Below are 27,703 nucleotides of genomic sequence, written 5' to 3'. Positions count from 1 at the left end.
TGCTGATGCATTTAGTGGTTTGTTTAAATATATGAATCATCATGGTTATGACCCAATTGTGTTTTACTTGGCTAGTTTGATTGGTTGTTTAAGTTGGCTGCCTTTGTTTGATGTTTGACTATTGATTGTTTATGAATATGTTTGATAAAATCAGTTGTTGGCTTTTGGCTATAGCTATGTAAAATGACATTAATTTAAGGATATTTAATGGCTTTTATTCATTTTTAATAAATACTCTGTATTAAGTACGAAGTAAAACGTAATAACAAATAAAAAAATATAAATGAAAAATAAATTACTGTATGGATTAGTATTAATTATTTGATTCTTTAATTCTTTGATTCTTTAATTATTTCATGCCTAACACTAATTTGCCATTTTAGCTTTGGTTCTTTAATTCTTTCCCCCTCAAAATTCTTGTTTTCCTTAATTGGAAAATCATTTTGTTTTTTCTAAATTGTTTTTGAATCCGTCGATGTCTACATAGTAATGAATCAACCATTTCAAGAGTTATATTAAAACTCTAGAGGATCCGAACTCGTGATATAGAGTACTACCACTATTTCATATATAATGATCTTTACGATTATTGTTTGCACAAATATTAAGACAAAAAAAAGAGTGTGTGAAAATAAGTGGGAGAATATAATAAAATATTGATAAAGTAAGATAGATGTGTAAAATGTGGGTGAATGTAAAAAAAAATAAAATAAGGGAAAATGAGTGGGAAGTTGTAAAGGTTGTGGCATAAGAGGGAAGATAGTAATTTTTTTGTCTAAAAGTAATACGGAGTATAAAACATAATATAAAAAACATTATGAAGCGCAGTAGTATAAGATAGTAAACCATACACGTATACACTTATACACTATAAAAGTAAAAATAAAAATAAATAGTAAACCATATCGAGGATTACAAAATAAGTTTTTTATTCGAGGGGATCGGAATTACAAAATAAATATAGTTTTTTTTTGTTCACCTAGTTCACCCTTAAGACTAATTTGAATTCGGGGTGAGTTATGTGTGGATATGTCCAGTCCCCTCCCAATTGTTATTGCAGGGGGATCGAACATGCGATCCGTCCTACCAAATTCAGCTCAGACACTGCTGAACCAACACACAATTGATATAAAATAAATATAGTGACATATAAAGTACTCACCTAGTAATAAATTAAAGAAATAACAATAACAACAACCAAAATAAAACCCTTAAAGTAAAAGAAATTAGGCAAATTCAGGAGTAGGAAGTTCTTCAGGAGTAGCCAAAACCCAGTCTCCATCCTGATTCAACAACATACCCTTGTTCTTTTCAACCCACCAAGCTGGAGGAACCAAACATTCTTCCTTAAGATAATCACAAGATTTATTCACTAACGCAATACTTCGCTTAATCACAAGCTTAAACTCTACCTTAACTCCTTGCCAACCATTCACAATATGCAATATTGCCTGCAAATTATGCCAGTCACTAGGGTTTTTCGAGTCCTTTAAGAACTTGGATTTCCTCGTATCGATCTCGAGATCAGTACCTATGTTTACGTACCCTAAAAGTTTGAACGGGTATAGAGGGATCAAGTCAATCACATTTCTTACGTGAAGGACCTTAAGATTAGTGTAAGATTCAAATCTCTTTTGAAACGCCTTGTTGCCGACTTTTGGACAACCGAAAACGATGGCGGTTACCGGGATGTCGGTGGTGAGATTCTCAACGATGTCGAAAGCACTTACGATGGATAGTGTTGCTCCTAGACTGTGTCCGGCGAATGTGATGCTGATTTCTTCGTCTTTGTATTGATCGATGAGTTGTTTGAGTTTGGTCAACAGTTGTGTTCTTGCACTTAGTTTTGTAAATGGGGATTTTGGATCTTCGGATGTGTATAATGTTAGCCAACCTGCCATTACTTTTGGATCTTCGTTGTCTGACGGATTACAACATACAAATCAAACCATAATTATCAAAATCATATTAAACAAACAAAACCGGCCAAATTGCTCCACAAGATGACTCATTTTCCTAATGATTAATTATTGAAATAACTGTAATTTATTAATAGTGCAGATCTCATGCCATTTTCGTAATTAAATTGATAAGAAAAGCAAAGGAAAGGAAAAGTTGAGAATAATAAAAAGAACAAAAAGTAAATTAAATAAATAAATTTGAATGAATAAAAAGTCAAATTTTAATGAATAATTAAGTCTCATCTTATAAAAGCCAATTTATTTACGATTATGTCAGGTAATTTTTACTATTTATAAATAATAATTATTGATTTTGAATCACCTAAATACATACCCTGCTAAAATAACTAAATGGCTACGAAGTAATCCATATAAATTAAACAATTAATTAATCCCTTATGTGATTGATATCTTAATGAAGCCAAGGTATATAAGTTATTATTGTACCTGGATTTTTGTTAGAGTTTTGTTGAAACCATGACATGATCCACGAAAAAAAATTCGTTCCTGCCAATAGGAGGACAGTAAACTAGTTAAGTGTTACTTAAAAGTTAAAACTGTATAGCTGAAGCTATATAAGAAGATACACTAAGGCTATGAGTCTATGACCTATGGTATATGGATATGAAAAAGAGATAGTATTCCCTATGTCCCTTAATACTCGCACCGTTTTGACTTTTTACACTATTCACATAATTCACTTTGACCCTAATTTATTTCTAGTATTTGAAAATAAATGTTAGTATATACTTCCTCCGTTTCTGAAAGTTCTTTACGCTTTGGAATATGTGTCAGAAATATGAAAACTTTGACCGTAAATGCTCACGATTATATACATCAAAACGTTACATGTAAGATCTTGTTAGATTGGTCTCGGTATATATTTTCAGAATATCAACTTTTTATAATTTTTTCACATACGAAATTGGATATATTAGTAGTTAAATGTTACATTGGAATCCGTGCAAATAGTAACTGTAAAGAACTTTCTGAAACGGAGGTAGTAATATATTGTTGGCTTCATCTTAATATATATTTTCAAAATATTAATATTTTCACAAGTTTTTATAATATATAGTTAAAGATATTGGTGGTCAAAGTTATGCATTGACAAGCGTGTCAAGTAGAAAAACGGTGCGAGTATTAAGGGACGGAGGGAGTACTCCGTAGTACTCCATATATGGTACAAACGGTCGTACGCATGTACCTTCAATTTATACGGGACATCATTCTAAATATTTTACCGATAACAATAGAAATTGCCGTGGATACATACCTTGCGGATTGTTTGTGCCATTGTTTGTTGATGGTGCTGCTGAGTCCAATATTTTTGCTGGCACTTCATCTGTGATTCGATTGATTATGATGTTACGAAATAATGATGCCTGTCAACTTGTTTTCTAATTATTGGTACCGGTTTTCTGTTTTTGATTTTGAATCAGGAACTAATTAAAAATACTCTATAATCATAACTCGTTGATTTTTTGAAAGTCAGCAAAAGAACGGGAAACTCTTTTTTGTGGTTTTATATTTTGATTTTAGTTTTATATTCCGGAGAAAATGAAAAATTAAAAACAAAAAACGTACAATTAAATGTGTATTGACTTTGGTCTTTATGTTTTTAATCCTTTGTTTGGTACTCCAATGATTGGCTAAATCATCTTATATCTATAGAATGTCACATTAGCTTTCTAATCATCAATTGAGGTTGGCATGAGTGGTTAAGGGCCTCTTGCTCCTTAACCAAGGTCTCGGGTTCGAGCCTTGGGAATGGAAAAAATCTCAACTAGGAGGGATACTGCCCATCGAGGTACCCATGCAAACTCCCACGGGAGATTATCTCGCCTAAGGCGGTGGGTTGCTACTGGTTGACTACTTTTCAATTACTATTACTTACTCCATTTTTATATAGTTGCAACATTTTCCTAAAATGGAAATGTAACAATAGTTGCAACACACCTAAAATAGAATCATTTTTTACCAAAAGTTACAATTTTACACTTAAGATGAAGTAAGTAATGTAACTAAAGTGGTTGTGACCCCACTTAAATACCACATTTCTTAAATACCGTGTAGGGAGGTATGTTGCAACAATAAAGAATCGAATGAAGTATTTTTCAACTTTTGTTTACATTTTCAAGCAAATTTTGTGGGTGCTATATTTTTCAAGTTAAAGCTCTACAAAATTAAGGATAATTTTTTTTTACCATTTAAAAAAATCGAAAAATTATTTTTTACCACCTAAAAAAATTTAAAAATTATTTTTTACCACCTGAAAAATGGAAAAAATAGATGAAAATGATATGTAGGGGTCACAATAACGGTAATACTTCTAATATGTTCTATTCTTCTACGATTTAATGTATTTAACTCTATTTTCTTCCCCCGCTTCCTTATTTTCAATTAATTTACATAATTTTTCACCACCATTAATTTATAAAATTGACAAAATTTAATGGAAGTAAATAGCGAAGGGGGAAAGAGTTAAAGAAAATCACACAAGGAATGTATAAATTGGAGGAAACTTGAATTAGGTAGCCATACATAAAGGTTTCATCTATTTTTTTCGTTTTTTAGGTGGTAAAAAACAAGTTTTAATTATTTTTTAGGTGGTAAAAAACAATTTGTCCCAAAATTAAAGCTAATTTATTATTCCGTATTAGAAAAGGTGCAAATAATAATGATCTAGTTTTTTTTTCCAACCAATCGGTCAAGTTCTTTAATAAAGAGAAATTATAATCAAAAGTTAAATTTTTTTTTTACCAGGAGGATTTTGTTGAGTACGCAACAACGATTTAGCAGACTGAAGGTCAGCACCAAGAACATCAACCCATTCATAATCTCTAATAGTCCCTCTCCAAGCCACATATATCTCCCTCCTTCCAATCTCTTTACTGACTTCATCCTTCGATACGACGACGTAACCAATCCAATTGGACTCCCTATCCCACTTCTCCCTCGACCTCGACTTCAACAGAAAAGCCTCAGGAACACCAACACGAGCAGTGGCGTATAGGAATCCAACCACATCATACTTGTCCGATCCACCAGGGAAGGATGTTTTTTGTAGGAGGTCAGCCTTAGCGTAGCGGCTAGCACCACAGTATTCAGAATTAGGGTCGTTGATGAAGGTGTCGTATGTGACTTGGCAGAAGTCGCCGCAACGGAGGATCAGACGGCGGAGATCCTCGTTAAGGGGTTCCAAGAGGCCGTCCCAGTTGTTGGAGCCTAGGAGGTGTTTCCATGTGGGCCCATTTTCTGAGAGTCCTAGTACTGGTAGTTCTGCTTCTAGTGCCATGGCAATTGGCAATTGGCAATTGGGAATTGGTAATGGATGAGTTTTGGGTGATGGAGTTTTTTTTTGGGTAAGGTTAGCGAGTAAGTGGAGGGAAGTAAACCGTTTTAAAAGTTGGTTTTTTTTTTTTTTTGTCGGTATTTTTGTGTTTTTAATTATTGTATGATTTCCTATCATTTTTAATTTGGTAAATTTGTCAAAAACTACCTTATAAAATATGATTTTTGCGAAAAACTACCTTATATAAAAAAATTTGTAATAAACTACCTTATATAAAAATGTTATGTTGTAGGATACTACTTTTGGCCGGATTATGAGCATTAATTCACAATTACGACGTTGACTTTACTAGGTGCATCTTACGCGACATCTAACGGGAAATACGTAATTAAATAGCACGTGACATATACTACCTCCGTTTCAGAAAGTTCTTTACAGTTACTATTTGCACGAACTCCAATGCAGTATTTAACTACTAATATATCCAATTTCGTACGTGGAAAAATTATAAAAAGTTGATATTCTGAAAGTACATACCGAGACCATTCTAACAAGATTTTACATGTAACGTTTTGATGTATATAATAGTGGGAATTTACGGTCAAAGTTTTCATACTTTGGACACATTTTCCAAAGCGTAAAGAACTTTCTGAAACAGAGGTAGTATATTGTAAAGTCAATCTCGGAATATCGATCAAGCGTTCGTAATTCGGGAAAAGGTAGTATCTTACAACATAATTTTTTTGTAAGGTAGTTAATTGCAACATTTTTTTTATAAGGTAATTTTTACAAATAATTAATTTTATAAGGTAATGTTTGACAAATTTGCCTTTTAATTTTTATCACGTGAATAAAATAATAAATAAATTATTTATTCAATTTATACATGGTAGAAGAACTAATGATGGGGTTAAATGACTTGATGGAGGTCGCCTGAGCTGGTTCAGCGTTGGCGGCTGAACAACTCCATTCAAAGTTTGGACGTATATATGGTGGCCTCATCCTAGATGATGTGGTTGGGTACGTAGTTTGGGGATTGGTTGTGCAAATTACATTGTTAAGGGACAAAGGGTACAAATGAATTGATATATACTCCCTCCGTCCCTTAATACTCGACCTGTTTTGACTTTTTGCACTATTCACACTATTCATTTTGACTCTATTTTATTTCTAGTATATGAAAACAAATGTTAGTATATAATATATTGTTGGATTCATCTTAATATATATTTTCAAAGTATTAATATTTTTATAAGTTTTTATAATATGTAGTTAAAGAAATTGGTGGTCAAAGTTGTGCATCGGCAAGTGTGTTCGGTCAAAACAGGTAGAGTATTAAGGGACGGAGAGAGTACTTCCACCGTTTCATTTAAAATTTATAACCAATGATGTGTTAGTCTAGTGGTTAAAAATTGAGGGTTTGTGTACGTTAGATCTCAGGACTCGGGTTCGAATTCCCTCTTTTCCATTTGTAATTTATATTGCATTACTGATTTTTACGCATTGGAAAGTAAGAAGACATTAATTAAAGGAAATAAAAAAAAGTGTAATAAAAATAGTACTCCGTACTTCGTATGTTTAGCGGAAAGTTATGAATACAAAAGAATATAAAAATAAGTTGAATAGAATCTACGTAGTACTTCTTAAAAAAGCCGAAACTCAATATGAGTTTTGCATCATTTTTTTGGCCTATTATACTTCTTATTTAGTTTATTATTTACAATATTGTCATTCACTTGCAACACAACTACTTTATAAATTTTCTTTATTATTTTGTTTATTAACATACGATATTTATGAAACGCAGTAAGTATGAGTGATCGGTAGTAGTTTACTCTTTATTAATCTCATGATATTGTAATTAATTACTACCTCCATTTCATAATGATAATTACAGTTCCAATTTGCACAAATATTAATAGGAAAAAAAAAATTGTGTAAAAAATGTGGTTGAATATAATAAAATATAGATAAAATAAGATAAATGTGTAGAAAGGTGGGAATGTAAGAAAGAAATGAATACAGTAAGATAAAGTGAGTGGAAAATTAAGTTGTAAATGTTGTTGGGTAGGGTAGTAAATTTTCATGTCCAAAAATAGTATAAAGCACAATTTAAAGAACATTTTGAAACAGATTAAAACGGAAAATGTAATTATAAAGATCATTTTGAAACGAAGGTATTAAGTATCAGTGTAACGGTAGGAAGTTCTCAAGATAATTTTGAGACATTATTTCTAACATGTTTATAACTAGCGAAATTAAATGAACTTGCAATCTTGATTATTTAGACATCCTACTATGCATGCAATTACAAATCAAGAAACTTCATACGGGGTATATACAATTGCTCAAAATAAAATTCAAATCATTTATACATATCAGTAACACTCACATATGTCATTTTTTTTTTTTTTTTTTGACATAGGCTTAATTTTACATAAATTAAAAAGTTTACACACTAAACAAAGTATTAGGGTCTTTATAGACCATTACACATACTACAAAACAAACTAAATGCATAGGCTCTTCTCCGTTGGACCCTCGATTGTTGACTTGGCTTTGTTTACAACGCCAGACCACACATAGCGTGCCAAAGCCTTTTTTAGTGAGTTCCTTGAAGACTGATTTGCTGGGGAGGTAAACTATTGAAGGCGACCTTAAGAACCTGTAAAACTTGACATACAAGGAAAGAAGTAGAAGAGTAGTAACGACACGAGCCGGTTGCAAAGAGCCTGAGATTTGCTCACAAGCTATAAGAATCACCAAAAGTGACTCGGAAAGCATGATATGAACCCCCGTAGAACGGGGAGCAGCGTTGAAATAAAAGTTTTTGAAAGCGATAAACAAAGTCATCGCTAACCTAAATTGAGAATTAACATTAGTTAATCTCAACAGCGAACAGACAACCATGACCCATGAATACCAAAACCCCCTCCCACACATACCTTCTTCCCTCAACTTACATCCCAACCCCTCTCCTCCACATAATGACTTTCAATCTGTGAAAGAGGAAACAACATCTATTATCACTGCCTCCAACAACCTATTAACTAATCCCAACTTTTCTCCATCAATCTTCCAACAAAGGCTATCCCACATAGGACACCTTAATACAACCACAACCAAAAACATGTGTTTAACAACAAATGCAACAACCTCATATAGGAACACATCCAACGAAAATAAAGAGAACCAACACACTACAACCCACCAAAACCAACAAGAACTAAAGATAAACAAACTCAAAAACGAATCAACCCTGTCGAAAAACAAGCAACACATGGAGAAAGCCACGCACATCCCTAAACCAATTAGGGACAACTAGGATTTCAAGAAAAACGACTACAACTAATACCAATACAACCTAAATCTTTACCTTTACCGTCAAGATCGGGTTACTCCGACACCACAAGACGGCGGCGACAAGGTTAAATCCGGTAAAGTAGTCAATCCAAAATCAGATCAAATAAGCCTCTAAACTAGCAAAATCCTAACCCAAACAAGAAACCCTAACCCTAAACTTTTACCTTTACCGGCGAGATTATCGTCAGCGGCGCTTGGGTTAGCTTTGGAGATAGGACACCGAGGTTGTGAACTTTGATCTGATTAATAATTCCTTATTTGAACACAGCAACTCCACACTTGAACACGACAGAGATGACTAATTCTGAACAAGAAATCCGGCGAGATCGACGAACTAAGAGGATGGGAAAACCGCGAGACGGTGGCGGCTTGGTTCCTCTTTCACTTCTCGGCCGGAAAACTACATGATCTACAAAGATTAACTCACTAGGAACGGTGAAGCGCTAAATTAGCAGGCTCGCCGGCGACCTGAGCGAGCAGAGGTGCTCCGGCCACCAACGAGCCTGCTAAGGGCGGTGGCGGCGGCTAGGGTTTGAGTTTTTGGGAGAAGGGGTTTTTAGAGAGAGAGTAATTTTTTTTTTTTTTTTTTTACATATGTCATTGAAGCTAGCTAGCGCTCACTCATAAATTTAAATGGCTCTAAGCTACAACTATGTAACTGTAGTTTAATGCCCTCCTAGCCTATAAATAATATTCCTTCCATTTCTTTTTAAATGTATCACTTAGACCGGCACATTTGTCTTTGCATAATTTTGACCATTAATTATCTTTTATTTTCTATTTGTAAAAATTATAAAAAGTTGATATTATGAAAATACGCATTGTGAGTAATCGAACAACATTTTACGTAATAAAATTTGATTATTACTCTGTATATATTAGTAAAATATCCAAGTTAAAGATACTATATAAACATTGTAAAAGTTAAAATGATGCATTTAAAAAGAAACGGAGAATGTACATGTAATTATTTTTCTTTTTTGTAAATGTGAATAGCTCCATGCGGTTTTTAATGGAGCAAAGTATATACATTTCTTAACTTGCAAAGAATGATAAACTTTTGTTTGATGTAAACAATGTCTTTTATGTTATACGTAATAGAAAAAAAAATTAATTAATACTCCGTACAAGTGGTAAAAATTATAAATGTACGTCAAGCCAACACGTGCATGTCACGTGCTTCTGGCTAGTGTTGTGAGTAAAATGTGAATGTATAAATTTATATGGTGGTACAAACTCAAACAATTTAAGTTTTAGAGGAGCCTCTATCTATCGGTTTAATTGTATCCTCGATCCCACTCGTTAATTAGTTTTTGATAAATCTATATGTGACGCTTATGTTGTTTATTACTTATGTGGCCTAGAATATTTTAATTCTAAAAGTAATTGTAAATCTCTTTTTTATTTGTTACTCCCTCCATTCCTTTTCGGCAACATTTGTGTAAGACCGCCTTACCGGAAAGACCACTTTGGTTGCTTAACTAATTGGTTCAATTTCTTAACTAATTGGTTACATTATTTAATTAATTGATTCAATTGCTTAACTAATTAATTCATTTGCTTAACTAATTGGTTTCAGTGCTTAACTAATTGGTTCCATTGCTTAACCAAGGTAGTCTTTTGTGTAAGACCGCCTTATAGAAAAGTTTGTAATTCCTTTTTGTTCTTCCGTTTTTATTTCGGGCGTTCCTATATGTTCTTCCCATTTTCTTTTTTGGACATACCTTTTTACCATAAAATTCCCCACTATCCCTTATTTAATTCATTCACATTTCCCTATTCACCCACCCAACCCCACTTTTATGATTTTTTATTACTTTATTAAAAATATCTTCTCTCTCCTTCATTTCTTTATTACTTTCTTTTACTAGTACTTTATTACTTTCTCTTACATTCAATCATTATTCTTACACCCAATCATTACAAGATTCCATTTTCTTAATTTCCACACCATTTCCCAAACGGGAAGAACATAAAGGAACAGAGGGAGTATATTTTAATGATTGCTTACGTGGTGCTCCCAATGCTCAAGAAAGCGAATTTGTTGAAATTGGGTTAGACACCCATTGTTCTTTTGATTGTAATTGTCGATTCAACGTTCAAAAGTCTCCAACTCGGTATTACTTTGCCAGCCATTCTGGACCATCTTGGTCATAGAATCCCAAGTCCAAAGGAAATGAACCTTCGAAAAAAGTTTGTTTAATAAACGGAGTTCATGAATAAAAGTGAAGTATAAAAATCAAGGATGTACAAAAGTACCTTGAGGTGTTGTTATTGTAATGATCGTCTTTGATATATCATGTAATATATATCCTATATTGATTAGACGGTTGGGCTATCATTCAAAAAACTTTTGTATATTTTTTTTAAAAAAAATAACTATATAATATATCTAAATAAATGAATTGGCGTAATTGGTAATTTTTTGGACATAACAGATTTAACAACATAATTGTATTGAACAAATATTATATATATATTTTTATATACATATTGCACATATATTACAAAAATATTAAACCTATATTGTATATTGATGATTTTACCATGCTCACACTAATTTTATAGCCATTATAATATACTCCGTATCTTTTAATCGAAGTCGCTCATTATTTATTATTAAATCTACGCCACTCAATAGTTGACTATATTGTTAAATAAAAATGTAATGTTTTTCCCTTATTTCCTTCGCGTACGACTATACATACCTCTCTCCCTCTCCGATTTTCTGAGAATTCATATATTTGGAAACTTGGAGTCAATATTCAATTTGGTATGTTAATATTTAATTGGTTCTGCTATTTTTATTTTATCTTTCCTTAATCAAGTTCCTTGAAAATGATTTTTCAACCGTTCAATCGATCTACAACGGTTTATAGGCAGAGAAAATAACTTAAAATTCCCTATTAAAATTTGTGAGACTGAATGGTGAGTGCATGGTTTGAATCCATGAAAATGAATAACAACGGGTCTCATGTGTGACGCGCCACACCATCAATTGATGGTGTGACGCGTTTATACAAGAAGTTGAAACGTGATGCCAACTACATAAATTACATTTAAATAAACACTGTGAAGGCAAAACACACAATCAAGCTCCCTGGATCAATGGTAAGGCGTGTCAGGTGTAGAATTTCGCTCTACGTTTGGTCGCAGGTTTGACGACGCCTAACAACTATATTATGTCATGATTTTTTGATTTCTTTTATTTTTATTTTCATCTCTTGCTTTTCAATTTTTTTTCTCAGTCTTTCATTTCTAAAATTTAAGGATATTTTGTGAAACACTACCTTTAAGTTTGGTGGTTTTGTGAATTGCTACCTTTTTAAAAGAAAATTATATTTTATTACCTTATAAGTTTGGTTTGTTTGACTAACACTACCATTTGACGTTTTTCGTTAATGTTTTCCATCATTGAACCCCACGACAACAGTTATTTAATATGGCAAATGAACAAAACGGCAAATAAATATAGCTATATAAAAGAATAGAAGAAATACACGATGGAAAACATTAACGGAAAACGTCAAATGGTAGTGTTAGTCAAACAAACCAAACTTATAAGGTAGTTAAATTTAAAAAAGTTTTTAAAAGGTAGCAATTCACAAAACCACCAAACTTAAAGGTAGTGTTTCACAAAATTTCCAAAATTTTATCCTAACCTTATTATACCCTTTTCAGTAACTCCTTAAATTTTACCAGGAACTATAATACAACATAATAGTAACCTCCAAATGTATGGCTTATCATAATATTTAAAGTTACTTCATGTGTTATTAGAGGTTACTTTACTGTTTTTTAAAGGTTGTTTTGTCCTCGTTATTTTGGGTTACTTATAAGTATATTTTTGGTTACTTTTTGTATTATTAGGGGTTACTTAAATTATTTTAAATGAAGGTTATTTCTTCCTCGTTATTTTGGTTACTTATTATATGTTTTGGTGTTACTTGTAATTATATTTTGTTAACATTATCCGACATTACCCGATCAACATAATATTCAAGGCTATCAATCTTAATTTATATAGTTACTATATATATACTATATTTTAAAGAGGTTACTTTATCATATAAAATATTAGTAATTAAGTTACCTTAATTTTTAGTTAGGATTGCATGTTGTATGTGAATGGTGTTACTTTTATATGCTAGGCACAATTACCACTAATATTACTCATAGTTACTTCAATTTATAATTTTAGTTACTTTTATAATTTTAACAACGTTGCTTTTAATCTAGTTAATTACTTGTCACTTAAAACATTAGGAATTCGAAGTTACTTACGGAGTAAGTGTTTTACAAGGGTTACTTTTGAGATAAAATTTTGTATGTTAATGGTGTCACTTTTAAGCAATATATACAATTTCTACTAATATTACTAAAGGTTACATCTATTTGTAATTGGTTGCTTGAATTTATAATTTCAGTTACTTTTATAGTTTTGAAGAGTTTCTTTTAATCCAGTTACTTAGTGACTTAAAACATTAGAAAGTTACTTTAGTGTTTTTTTTTACTAGGGTTACTTTTTATATGCTAATGGTGTTATTTATAAACACTATACACAATTACTACTAATATTACTAAGGTAACTTCTATCTTTAATTGGTCACTTCTATTTATAATTTCAGTTACTTTTACGCTACTTATTCAGTTACAAGTACTTACAAGTTACAACATTAGGATGTTATACTTTAATATTTTACTAGGGCAAACTTGTGTATGTTAATGGTGTTAAATATTAGGCACAATTACTTATAATATTATTGGTGCGTTCTATTCATCCGATTTTCACTTATTTTTTCTGAACTTATCTTATCTGAACTTATTAAAACTTATCAAAACTTATTTTAATTATAAGTTGTACTTGTTCAACCCTTATTTTCCTGAATTTATCTTATCTTAACTTATTTTTCCTGAAATAAGGTGAACAGAACAGGGCGTAAGGGTCATTTTCTATATGTTATTGGTGTTACTTTTAAATATTAGGCATAATTACTACTGTTATTACTAAGTTAACGCCAAAACGCTCGATCTACATCGTCACGGAATATCTACTCCTGCATTGTACCCGTTTGATGGAGTAAATAAAACAATCCAATTTCTATGTATGACGTAATAGGCAATGCAATTCGATGTAAAAACAACTTAACAAGTTGTTGCTTTTGATAGAGTATAAAACTAATCTTGGGGGTTCAACCATCAGCTTAAGCTTTTGGTTGAGTTGGTCCTTTGACATGGTATCAGAGCCAACGTAACGCAAAGGTCACGGGTTCGAATCTCATCCACCCCTCCTTTCAAAGTGGAATATTTCGCGATGGGTATGAGGAGGCCTATGCTGCATCCACACTTCAAGCCTAAAGGGCTTTCATGTGAGGGGGCGTGATAGAGTATAAAACTAATCTTGAGGCTTCAACCATCAGCTTAAGCTTTTGGTTGAGTTGGTCATTTGACAGCTTTCTCATAGCTATAATTTGCCAAATTGAATTTACTCGATCTCATGCCATATATAATTAAACCAGTCCCATGATAAAAAAAGAAGCGACCATCATCGTTGGGGTTGAAATATTCCGATTGCCGATTTGCCCGCACCTTTATCTCTCATATTATGTTTCATGGTGTGAACATGTAACACCGTCAATTGATGGTGTGGCTTGTCACATATGAGACTTAGGCTCTGTTCTGTTCGACTTATTTCAGACATTATAAGTTCAGTTAAGTTCAGATAATATAAATTCAGCAAAAATACGTTGTTTTTAGACATTTGCACACACAAATAAGTTTATTTTAGACAAAATGAGTTTTTTTCAGATAAAATAAGTTTAGATAAGTTCAGTTAAGTTCAGATAAGTTCAGATAATATAAGTTCAGTCAAAATACGTCCAATAGAACGGAGCCTTAAGGGATGAATAAATGGAAGAACAAATTGATTGCATTGATTTGTCATATAATTACTTTTCTTCTGTTGTGCAGTTCAGTAGATTATAGTTCGCATAATTAGCGATAATCTAATATTTCTTCCGTTCCGAAAATATTACACCATGTTGACTTCACGCTTCCCAATACATGAATTTGACTCGTTATCTCTCGAATTATGTACAAGGAAAAATTATAAAAAATTGATATTGAGAAAGTATATATCGATAAGAATCTAATAAGATCCTACATAATTACATAGTTTTTACGTATATTTTACAAAAGATGGTCAAATGCACAACATGAATAGTACAAAAGTTAACATGGTGCGATATTTGTGAAAAGGAGGAAGTATATTTTTATTTTGCAATTGTAAAAAAATCGAATGGACAAGATCACTTCTAAATATTCAACGCTTCAGATTGGCGATTGATATAGTCAGTGGCGGATAAGGGGGGGCCTATCTAGGCCAAGGTCCACCCCATGGAATGCTAAAACTTTTTATTGTATGTAAAATACGCTAATAAAAGTTGGCACATATGGTGTTTTTTACCAATAATTATAGGCCAGTCTGCATATAAAACCCAAATTCTTCCGCCCTACCCTATTTTACACATTGTAACTTTTACCCGCTCCATACTACATAATACTATGTATTTTAGACCATGTTGACCTTCGGTCAAGTGAAAAATATTTGCTCTCTCTTCTTTTTTCTTCTTCCACCTCATCTTCCACTAACTTGACATAACTCTCACTTAAATGTCTCATTTTTCTTCTACAATCTTTTGATAGTTCTTCTACTTAATATGAATAATTTTTCAGGTATAATTTGTATGATTAGTATTTGTTATTGGATTTGCCGAAATTATAGGGCATTAACCTTTATGGGAAGCCGAGTAAACCGATTTTCACCTAAGAAGAAAAAACAGACTCAAAGAGTTTGACTATATTTCTCATGTTTTCAATGCATAAATTATTATCGTACTATCCAAATAACGACCGGGCTTCACAACAAGTGTAACTCTAAAATTAATAGATAGCATTTCTAGTGTAAATTTAAATCATAGGCAAAATTGGTACTCCTAATATCTTTAGATTCCAAATATGAACCAGACCCCTGTCAAAAAAAATATGAACCAGACCCGAAATAGTTCTCCACATACCGCTCCGAAAGTCCGGATGCTAACCACCTCCATTGTCCATCCAAACCCAAATTGACTTGAGTTGATCCTGGTTCCTGAACCAATTGCATCGCCACCAGTTACCGCGTCGGTCGACAGTGCATTGCCCCGATAATTGCAGTAGCAGGTGCACTGATCAGTAACCTCTCCCTCTTTCTCTCTCAATTTCAGTCAGATTTTCCATCATCAAATTAGGTTTCCCTCAATTTTAGGTACAAATTCAAACTTTCTCGGTGACATAGGAAACTCGGATGAATAATCATGTCTACTGTTAATGTAATCAAGTCATCCCTTGATTCCATACATCAGGTATTTCTTCCTTTTTTGAATCCATTTTCTTATGGTAGTTTGGGATGATATTGTTGATTGATCTTCACTTAATTGTGCTTTTTTGAATGAATCAATTTTATTGAATTTGAAATGCAATAGTATTTTTGAACGAATCGATTTCAAATGTTGGTTGTTATTGGTCACACAATGCAATTTACTGCCGTATAGAATGCCTTTGATTGATGGGAGTAACTTAGTTTTCGGGGCTCGAATTGGTATTTGAATGTAGGAAAAATTAATTGTTACTGCTTAGTTGAACTTAATTTCAGAGGTTGATGGAGAAACTTAGTTGCTTGTTTGGAAGTGATTACACAAGCGTAGCGAACTCAAGTATGATCTTGCCTTGTGTGCCTTATGTTTGGAGTATGTTGACTCGGACAAAAACAGGCCATGGAATTTTGAATTGTTGATGATTGATTCCAGCCCCTGGCCCTAAGGAAACAACTGAAAGAGGAGGAGAGTGCTAATGCAAAGGATATTATGTTTGTACACTAACTATATTGCGAAATGATGATGATGATTGATGATGTTGATGATTGATTATGATGACAATCGGAGATTTGGAGGAGTAGAGGTAGTAGAAAAGAAAATTAGTTAGAGGTTGAATACTTCTTGAGTTGCTTCCAACTTCAAACATTCCGAACATTACAGTACCCCTAAACACATAATTGCCGATTTGCTGCAGAAATATTCAAATTTGTTTTCCCTCCCATCCCTGCTTTGGTATTTAACAACCTTTCGACATAACAAAATGGGAATTTTAATTGAAGTATTTTGTAGTTCTATTATTTTTACGAAGTATGTTCTGTTTTCATTCCTGCTACAGCTGCTTGTAATTAAAATCTTGGAATAATATCTATTTCATCAAGGCAATTGACTTCTTTGATGGTTTTTGCTTGAAATTTATGTAGATATCAGTCCACCTTCGTGAGGCTGTTGTTTACCTAGATGCTGGATGCACCGAGAGTTTCCAGTTTCTTGGTGCATTCTCTTTGTTGTTGGAACATGGAGCACGTGCTGTTTGCTGCTTGGAAAACATGTCACCACTTGACATGGTAAGAAATCTCTTCATTTCTTGTTTCATATGCTGGAATGGTACTTATAACTTATAAGCGCAACAAGCTTCTGCAAATTTTGTATGAGATGATGAACGTCCTAAGAATGCCATTATGTCTCTTCTGCCCTGCTGGGAGGTGAGTTATTAATGTCCATAGACTGATTTGTGAAGGAGGAAAGACATCGGGAATAATTTTGTGGAATAATTACCTAGGGAGGGATACTATCCTTATTAATACCTTGTTCACTGATTGTTCCCAATCAACTTGATAAAATACTCATTTTAGCAATTTCTGTGCTTGTGTATGTGTTATAATTAAGGTTTTTGCATGTGTTGCATTCCTACTTTCTTTCCTTATCTTTGAAAGATGATGTATAATTCTTAGGAAAAATTGATAACAACAGTTCCAACTATGGTCAATCTTATTTTAACTGTCCCATCTTTTGAGTAATTAAGAATGGTCCTAACTACGAAGAATGAGGTTGTCTTCTCAAATCAGTCCTTGACCTGAACTAACTTTCTAAACCGGTTAAAGGTGCCACATGTCAATATCTCACTGCTCCCTATTTTTTTTTTGGGAAGTTTTACATGATGACATATTGGAAATTACACTCTCTGGAAACTTTTTTTCTTCACCCATGGTATTGTATAACTCATTAAGGTGCCCTTATTGTCTGATTATGACTAGTTAGTGGCTAACCCAAGCTTAATTAAATGATATTACTAACCTGCCCAACACCTCTCTCTTCAATCCAACTATTGTTCTGCCTATCTTCTCTCCTCATCACCAATGTTCGTCACATTAGTCACGCTAAAGAAAGACATTATAGTAACAGATAAAACTAAGTCATTGATCAATCAAACACATAAAAAACATGAGTGAGTGAGGAAACAAAGAAGAATCCGATAAACTAATTAACATCAGACCAATTCAAAGCATCCCTAATCACCAACAACCCCATAGCATAGCTCAACCCCGCCACAGCACCATCAGATTACAAAAACTACCACCTCATAAAACCATACCCAACAACTCCAGCTACAATAATTTTTTTTCCCCTATAAGAATCCCAACAGCAACTCTCGATCGGAAAATTGAAATTCATCAAAGTGACAAGAGCGTCAACGACGTGGTCAGGGGAGGTGGAGGAAGAGTCAAAGGGGAGAGAGAAGCGGTCAAGGGAGGCGACAATTGCACCAAAGTAATTTACCGGAAGAGAGAAAAGTTCAGGCCTTTGAGCTCTTGCAATATGGCGCTGATAACTGATCAGAGGTGTAGGTGCTGCTTGTTGCTGGATTTTCTGAATCGAAAGAGGAGTGTTGCGCAGAAATCGACGTTGCCTTCGTCGATGTGTTCGAATTCTTGCAGCTCTAAACCTTCAATTTCCATTTCCATGGCTGATGAACTAGTGAGTAAGGTGTTAAACCCATGATCAAAGGACCAATATGGTTGAGCGAATGGGTCGTGACTGCTGGTCTTATTGTCGTAATTGGTTTGAGTAAACTTAGTCAATATCGGTGTAAATATGGGTGTAAACTAGGAGTAGGTTAGTAATTTTGTTATTAAAATTAAAAATCAGTCATTAAATGGTTAAGCTAGCCCTATAAAACAATAATAAGGGCACCTTGATGATATATTCAATACCATGAGGTCACTTATGAAAATAAAAAATAAAAGTTTCCATCAAGTAGAATTTCCAAAACTATAAGATTACCATGTAGAATTTCCCCCTTTTTATTTTTATTTTTTATCTTGTTTATTCTCTTACCCCTTCCTTTCTTTCTCCTACCAACCCCTGCTCAAACACAGCAGCCTAAGGTCCCGCCCTACCACCACCTTCTGTTTCCGTTTAATCTGATATATCTCCTTCCCACAAGCTGTCAACACCATCTCCTTCTACATTTCCACTTGGGCCCCCTCCTCATTGTTGTGAATCACGGCACTGGACAGCCATGAACACCTCATAAACTACCACTCTAAGCTTCATTTCAAAGTCATGCAACTCCCCCACCACCATCATTCATTTTGATGAATCTTTGTCAATCACTCAAATTAACCATTAACCATAACCTATCACATTCTTAATAAAATAGAATGTCAAATATAATTGCAATGCAACTTTCTATATCCTGTGGACTATGATGACTCCACTACCGTCCTTGACACCGTGCCCGCTGTTGCTGAGAGATACTAGAGGTTTTAGAGGTGTTGTTATGGTTCAGCCGTGTGGGAGAAGAAGGAGAGAGGGCGTGACATAATGGATCTAAAAGGGGTAGAATCTTTGGCACCAATTTTGTTTGAGCAAAAAGGGACGGCGGTGGTAGTGATGTATGTGGTTGATGGTTATGGTGTGTGAAGTTGTGAATTGTGATGGTCAAATGGAGAGAGAAAAGGAGAAGAATAAAAAAGGAAAAAAAATCATATTACTTGATTATCTGGTCACAAGTTAGCCGAATTTGTTTTGGGAAGACACTCTAATAGTGGGGGAGTTTGGGACCTAGAATCATTAGTTAGGATTATTTAAAGAAGACCGGTCATTGTTGGGACCATATGTTTTAAATTTTCCTAGTTCTTATTGCATTCATAATGAACATATAGTATAAGTTTAGCCTACTGTTACCTGATTCACTAGTATGAGACTGGCTACGGGATCGCAATTCGTTACCTACGTTGCCAAGTTAGACCAAAATTGTACCATTCTCATGTTGTAATTCGCCTTTTCGGTTCGCGGTTCATGGGGCGATTAGAGAATTAGGTAACACTGGTTTAGCCCAGTAACTTCATTTAGCATAAATTCTAAGAAGGATGTTGATGACTATTATTTTGTTGCTTTAGGTTGCTGATTGGAATGGAACAACAGACTCTGCCAAGAAAGTGGTTGTTCTAACATCATGCCTATTGAGTGATGTACACCGTTATGTCTTACGCTGTGTAGGTGCACACCCAAGTATTCAGCATTGCTGCATATTCACTTCTATTTCGGAGGTTTGTTTCCTTAGCTTCTGGTTTCTTTGTGTTCTCTCCCCACTTCATCTCTCCCTTCTCTCTTTTTTTTAAAAAAATAATATTTTTATAATATATTTGCCTCAATGTTTTAATTTATATTTCGTACTTGTAGCTGTGACTCAGTGTTGTACAATGTTTAAAAAAGCTCAAGGTGCCCTAAGGCGATAGGGTTCATGCTGCACCTAGGCCTTGGGTGCGCCTTACTGAACAGTAAAAAAATGGTGATTAAAGACTGATGTGCTCCTCAGATGGCCTCGCATGCCAATGAAATCACCTTGCCTAGGTCAACAAGTAATATAGGCGCTTGATCCATAGCACCTCCGCAGCTAGGCACGCCTTTTTATACACTGGTCTTGTATGATCTAAAATTCTGAACTATAACCCTTAGTTGCTTGTTCTACTCCACCTGATAATTCCTATATACCGAATGCCCAACTTTTTACTCCGAACTCTAAACCCAAAATCCACGAATCTTGTATCGTAATCCCCAAAGCCATAAGCTTGTGCAGTGGTAGCTGTGTCTCCCTTGTTTATTGGTGCTGGAGTAAGGAAACCATTGAGTTCTGGATCTGATCTAAAAGAGCTTTACATGTAATTTTGTATGATGACTTATTTGGCCTACACATGCACTTCTTCATGGCCCAATTTGTATTATGCTTGGAATCTAATGTCTTAACCATAGCTCCGTGTTGCTGGTTCTTTTAGACACTTCCTTCTTTCCATGGTACTTTCTGCAATAGATGTGCAGCTTCTTCAGCAAAGTTTTATAGGATTCTTGTCAATCACACACCTCTAATTGTTTATACACCGATTGAAAAATGTGACATTGAACTCTATGTTGACACTGCTGTGGGCTCTGCCAAGGTGACCTTTTTTATATGCGTCTACAGTAACCTACTTCACTCTCAAGAAAAGGCTTGAACTTTGTGAAGCATGGCTATAATTCAGTAACGGTTCTCATCTACAGAAATATAAGTATATGTAATCTTGTTGATTGGTGTGCTTTTGCTCATTTTGTGTTCCAAACTGTTCAATGCTTTATTAATTTTTCGACACTAGAAATTATTTCCCAATTGATATGGCGAATAAGACAGAAGTAGAGTGGTGAGCTGGTGACTATGTAATTGACCTGCCTGCCTCTTTTTAATACCTGGCTTGCTTGTGAGCATGACAATGCTAATAATCTCAACCTCTTTCTCCTTTCTCTTTTCTATATATACTGTCCAATATACTCTGTAATTTCTTTAATATTTATCAATCAAAATTTGTGTTCTCTGAATATGACGTCCTGTACTCCATCTGTCCTTTTCTTTTGATGGCTTCTTAGATCTTTGTTTAAGTATCTTTAAACCACTTTCATCCGCCATTAAGTTAGAATTTGTTTGTAAGTCAATTTTGTTGCATTGAATAGTTCACATGGTAATTTGGAAGATACCAGTCATGTCCTTAAGTCATAGATATTATAAGTTAGTATTCAGTAAGCTAATCACATTTCACAATGCTGTAACGAAGGAAGTGCTTGTTGCTAAAATGATCGCGAGAGAAAGCTTCACCTTTTTTACAGATTAGACAGAATGCCATGAAATGTGGTTTCTTTTCTGTTTGGTGTGATAAAGAAATTCTTTTGCTCATCTTCAGATGGCACACTCAGCATATCCTGACTCACCCCTTGGCCCAGATGCATTTCGAGAATATGAATCTTTGTTAATACAAGATTATGAAGAGCTTTCGAATAAACAAAAGACAAAGCCGGAACGGTTGGATGGAAGGAACTTTTCGGAAAACTTGGCCTCTGAAGAAGGTTGGGCCGAACTTGATGACAAAGAAATTTCTCATGTTGTCACTAGCCCTAGTGTGTCAAGCGTCTATGAAGATAATCTTAAGCAGAGAGAGCAAGTGTTGGTTGTGTCTGTGCAGCACTTTCCTATGATATATTGTCCTCTTTCACCAAATTTCTTTGTCTTACCCTCTGAAGGATCAATTGCTCAAGCTAGCTTATCAGTTGAGCATGAGAATTCAGTGAGCCCTGGGTTGCCCCCACTAAGTACTGGTGTTGCTTCTGATGGTGAGGATGTTCCTGGAGCTACTTTAACAGCCCATTTTCTCTATTATCTAGCTTCTAAGGTAATAGATGCTTTCTCTCTGTACTTTGCTGCTAGTTGAGTTGTCATTAACATATTGTTATTTGTTTAATTTTTTTTAAGATTTTGTTTTTGCATTTCCAATATATTCTAACTTCGAATATATGTGATACAATGGATAGCTTAACCTCTAAGTTATATAATAGCTACAATCATAATCAGGCTATTAGTACCCTGTCGTATTTATGTTATTTTTCGATATTTCTACCCTGGATTGGAAGTCCCCCATCCTCAATCCTATACTCCTACCTCCTCAAATCACACACACACACACACACACACAAAGGTAAAGTTATGGAGTAGCTTACTGGTATATTCTGGTGAATTTTAAGTTGTTAAATGTTTGGTAGGGTATATGTTTGGTGTGCTGTTTTAGCAACACATGGGTATAACCGTATAAAGCAAGAAGTTTTCCAGGAATTATGTGTATTAACTACTGGCCAGCTGCTGATGTTGATGTCTACGCGACATTCAATTTTAGATAAACTCGCTTTACACAGCTTCGTCTTCTTTCTATGATCTAATACCTTAACCGGAAGAGAAATACCCACTTTAAAGTTACTAGGAAGAGTAGGAACTAGATTAAGTGATTAACAGTCTGTTTGGAATCTTTGGATAGGAAATTAGGAAGGAAGGGGAGGGGAGTGAAAATGTCAAAATTACTACAAATGGCCGAAGATTGTGGGACTCGCAATCGCCAAGATTTATTTCTAGGTTTTTTCCTTCAACCTCCATCTATGGCGACCGAATCACCAACACCGTCCTCTTTAGCGGCCTTCCAACCCCAACCGCGGAACCACCACCTCCTTCTCCGCCTCCTCCATTACCGTAGCACTTGCTGCCCCTAACGCCGAAGTTCAACAGCAAATCAAAATCTTGTAAAGAAGAGAAGCACCGAACCAACCCTAATTTCAAATTAGCAGAAAAATGGGAGGACGAAGAGGAGATAGAAAACCACAAGAAGAGGGGGAAAGTCATGAGGTGGAGAAATAAAGTCACAGAGGAGACAGAAAGTAATGAGTATAAAGTCACACCATTGAAAGATAAAAAAAAAACAGAGCAGTGAAGGGGAGGAGGAGAGAGAAAATCATTAGTATATATTGGCTAAGAAATAGTAAGGGCAAAGTTGTCTTTTCACATTATTCAGTTTGTGAATTGTCATTTTCCTTCTAAATCTTTCCAATTTTGGAGAGATTTAGTTCTTAAACAATGAATTAACGAATTTCCTTCCACTTCCCTCCCCCTCCATTTTCCTCACCCTCATACCTTGGTATCCAGACAATGGAAAATGCCCTCTTCCCTTTCCCTTCTCGTCTTTCCCTCCATTTCCTAGTAACCAAACACACTATAAATGTCTTAAAACTCTCGCTAAGCTTCTCCATATATTGTTACAAAGTGACAATCTGTGTCTTTGCGATCAAGGCTCGATCAGGACAATCAGCTGGGCACAGTCTCTGGAGACAATCAAGTACTTTTAAATCCACAACGCCGTAGATAGACATGATTCTTGTGTGTGTATGTGTGTGTGCGTGTGCATACATACGTGCTCTACTGCTCTTGTGTGTGTGTGTGTGTGTGTGTGTGTGCAATGTGCATGAGTGTGGCGTATGTTGTTGTTGTTGGTGGTTCAGCATAGTTGCTTGCTTTTCAATTTGTGAATTAACAAGAGCAGAATGGAAGGGACATATTTGTGATGCTAGGCTGGCTCTCTTATCGTAGAAGTGCTTCTGGTTTATTTGAGACACTGGTTGAGGAAATATTTGTGGGACTTTTAAGTGCTCTGCGAGTCTACATATGAGTAGCCATTAGCCAGTTACTTAAAATTTTAGCACAATAAGCAATTTAAAGTTCTCTGTGCTTCTGTGGTTTTAGGCTCCAGAGGGCCAAGGCTATGTAACATGTGTGGAACTCAAAATCGCAAAGACTACGAACTGTGTTTTTTTCTTTGGTGGTTTATCTAGTTGTAATCTTGGCTTTGGACATCTTAACTTCTATCAGCTATTTGTCACATTAATGTTTCTTTTCCTCGATTTGTAGATGGATCTAAAACTGGAAATATTTTCTTTCGGGGATCAATCCAAAACTGTTGGAAAAATATTAACAGACATGTCGAGTCTTTATGATGTAGGTCGTCGTAAAAGATCAGCAGGCTTGTTGTTGATTGACCGTACCTTGGATCTCCTGACCCCATGTAGTCACACTGATTCCTTTTTCGATAGAGTATTTACTGCTTTACCTCGTAGAGGATTAAGATCACCTTTTTCTGCCCATGCAAGAAACTCACAAGCCCAGGCAAAGCCAAGTGCTCGCGTACAGCGTGTACCTCTTGATGTCCGGATACCACTTGACAATGTTCTCAACAAAGACTCTGGAGGTGATAATTTTCACCTACTGGAAAATATTGAAGCTTTTCTTCATGGGTGGAATTCCAGCAGCTCTGATTCAAAGATCCAGGACCTGATTGATCTTAGCTCCAAAATTCAAGATGAGAAGTCCTCTGTCGCCGTAGAGCAGATGTTTGATGGATCCTTTGTGGCTGCAGAGAGTTTCCATGGTACACCTTATTTGGAAGCTGTATTAGGAAGACGAATGAAGGATGGGGCTGTACTTGTTAAGAAGTGGCTCCAAGAAACTTTGCGCAAAGAGAAAATACCTATGAATGTGAAAGCTCGACCTGGTTTTGCCACAAAGGTAGAACTGCAACCCATGATAAAAGCACTGGCTACAAGTGACTCATCGTTACTTAAAAATAAAGGGATTATCCAGTTGGCTGCTGCTACTCTGGCTGCACTAGATGATTTACATTGTGACAAATGGGATGCGATCATCAGTGCAGAGAAAATGTTGCACGTGTCTGCTGGAGACACAAGTCAAAGTCTTGCTGCTCAAATAGGGGACTTGATCAACAAAAGCTTATTAACTGGAACGCAAGGTGTAAAATCAAAGTCCTCACAAGGATTAATTTCTTTTAAAGATGCATTGCTCCTTACAATAGTTGGCTATATTCTGGCGGGTGAAAATTTTCCCACATCAGGATCTACAAGCCCTTTCTCCTGGCAGGAGGAGCATCTAATGAAGGAAGCCATTGTTGATGCAATATTTGAAAATCCAGAATTGTCGCAACTTAAATTTATACACAGTCTTGCAGAAGAGCTTGAAGCATACCGAAGCAAAATCAGTTCAAAGGAAAAAACACCGAAGGAGGAATTATCTATTGATGATCTTGATGATGACGATTGGGGTAACTGGGGTGATGAAGATGCTGACAGTGCTAGTAATAAAGAGCAAGGATATGATGACATGCAACTCAAACTGGAGTTACGTGACAGGGTTGATAGTCTTTTCAGATTCTTTTACAAGTTATCTGGTTTAAAGAGAAGGAATGCACCATTGAGAGAAGGCCCCTTTGCCTCAGAAGTTGGTATCGTAGGTGATTCTTTTCAAAGTAAAGGTCTTCTATATAAGGTATTATTGAGAGCATTAGAAAAACATGATGTACCTGGATTAGAGCATCACTCTTCAGCTGTGGGTAGACTTTTCGGAAGATTTGGACTTGGCCAGGTAAACAAGAAAATGCCCTGAAAGTGAATAATATTAGAATCCTGATTGTTTCATACTCATTGTAGATTATAATCTGTGCAGGCAAAACCTAGTCTAGCAGACCAAAACATTATCCTTGTTTTTGTTATAGGCGGCACCAACGGCCAAGAGGTCAGTCATTTGATATTTTTGTTTTTTCTTTGCAATTGCAGCCAACCTCTGCATTGCGTTATAGTGGATTACATACATAATTAAGTCTGGTATGTGGTATGGGGATTTCAAGGTCTATAATTATTTCTTTTTTCTTGGTGCTGAAAACATTACAATAAGAATAAATGTGGGACTTGAAAGCCCCATAGGAACCACTTTGAAATCATTCACACATTTGCCAATTTCCTGTGATGATAATTCATAATCATACTTTTACGCTACCGTGGAGTATTTTCTTAGAAGTGCTATTTTGAAGCTGATTATTTGACAATCCTGTAGTGATTATTTGACAATCCAGCAGACATCCTTCACTTACAACCTCATTGACTTTCCTTTACCTCTCACCAGGTACATGAAGCTTTTGAGGCATTGTCTGAAAGTGAGAGGCCGAATATAGAGCTTATAGTTGGTGGCACAACACTTCTAACCCCTGATAACATGTTTGAGTTACTGCTGGGAAACTCTAGTTACTTCTAGACTGTAGATATTGATGATCTGATTCCCCCCAATTTCTGATCTCAACACAAGTTACCAACACCTGTACCATATTTTTATGTTCATCTCACCTGTAAGTTTTGATAATGTATGTCTATGAGTTGCTGAAATTAAAATGTAATTAATTTCTTTCGTCTTCAAAAGAACTTCCTGCAGTTCTGCAGGTGCAATTATGTACGTACTCCTGCGTAGAACACCATATCTTTAGCTGCTTTCTGGGATATGGCTAGAGTTCGGCTATTCCTCTAACCATGTTTATAGGCAAAATTGGCCTCGATGACACTATGTTTGGCTTGGGCGTAGAAAACCCGTGTGAGGCGTGACATACGCTATATTATTAGATGTAATGACTAATGACTGACATAAATGGTTAAGGTAATTGTGTTATGTCTTACATACAACGTGTAGTTTATGTCACTCACCAATATAGTTTGTGTTGTTTAATGCACTTGTTTCTTTTGCTCCAAAGCCATAGTTGATTAGTTGGTGTCATTGAGGATTTGAGGCTAATATGTTGGGTATTTAGTTTATTTTTTGGTTGTGTTATTTAAATATAGTTCAAACGTGTAATTGGGTAACACTGAAGTACTAGTTACTAGGCATATATGGTAATTCTACAAAGTTTATAGCGGGTTAAACCAATAGAGAAGGAATATATAGCAGATGTTTTATAGTTATAAATAAAGATGACAATGGTTTGGACCAAACTCGTGCTATGGTCGATACATAAAAATAAAGCACAACAAGACATGGGACGAGAAAAATAGTGTGGACCATGTGGGGACACTCTTTTTGTTACAAAACACAACACAACATGATAACTATGCTAAAATAATTGTTTTGCTAAGAGCGTAGATGTCACGGTCCGTGTGTTTTGAAACCGGATCGTGCGACGAGCTCTTGTCTATGGGGAGGCAAGGCCGCGAGTCTTGTGCGGAAAGTGAATCTCAAGGCTTTGAGCACGAGCGAGTGCTTGCTTCAGAACGAGCACTCTTTCCTATTAGCGACAAGAGCGAGGGTCGAGGGTCGATCGGGGCGCTTGTGTGGGCACAAGAGGCACAAGCGGGACCAACGACAAGAATGTATTTGTTTTGAGGGAGACTTTGTTGAGTCTTGGAAAGCTTAAAAACATGTGACAATACAATATCTATAAAGGCTAACAATAACGCAAGTGATTAACCAAAGGCAACTTCTGATGAGAGGTATTGGT

General features: G+C 35.1%; 2 protein-coding genes across 3 annotated transcripts; one reads left to right on the top strand and one right to left on the bottom strand.

Moving 5' to 3' along the window:
• Positions 1-908: 908 nt before the first annotated feature.
• Positions 909-5,355, bottom strand: LOC110783756 (phospholipase A1-IIdelta). Of its 2 annotated transcripts, XM_021988127.2 has the most exons (4): positions 4,725-5,355; positions 3,238-3,306; positions 2,409-2,468; positions 909-1,921 (listed from the first exon to the last, which is right to left on the bottom strand). In XM_021988127.2, the coding sequence occupies exons 1-4, from the start codon at positions 5,257-5,259 to the stop codon at positions 1,227-1,229; spliced, it is 1,359 nt and encodes a 452-aa protein (XP_021843819.1). In that variant the 5' UTR covers positions 5,260-5,355; the 3' UTR covers positions 909-1,226. The 2 variants fall into 2 exon arrangements, with proteins under 2 accessions (XP_021843819.1, XP_056699166.1); XM_056843188.1 differs by lacking the exon at positions 2,409-2,468.
• Positions 5,356-15,638: 10,283 nt separating this feature from the next.
• On the top strand, positions 15,639-26,670 carry LOC110783754 (sec1 family domain-containing protein MIP3). The gene is made up of 8 exons (XM_021988126.2): positions 15,639-15,840; positions 15,926-16,022; positions 16,955-17,098; positions 19,937-20,086; positions 21,746-22,231; positions 24,286-25,809; positions 25,891-25,959; positions 26,347-26,670. The coding sequence occupies exons 2-8, from the start codon at positions 15,975-15,977 to the stop codon at positions 26,473-26,475; spliced, it is 2,550 nt and encodes an 849-aa protein (XP_021843818.2). The 5' UTR covers positions 15,639-15,840; positions 15,926-15,974; the 3' UTR covers positions 26,476-26,670.
• The last annotated feature ends 1,033 nt before the right edge of the window (positions 26,671-27,703 follow it).

The sequence above is a fragment of the Spinacia oleracea genome, chromosome 4 (genome assembly GCF_020520425.1).
Source record: "Spinacia oleracea cultivar Varoflay chromosome 4, BTI_SOV_V1, whole genome shotgun sequence".
In the NCBI taxonomy this organism is placed as follows: domain Eukaryota; kingdom Viridiplantae; phylum Streptophyta; class Magnoliopsida; order Caryophyllales; family Amaranthaceae; genus Spinacia; species Spinacia oleracea.
Note: the sequence above shows the minus strand (reverse complement) of the source record. Positions and strands in the feature narration are given on the sequence as shown.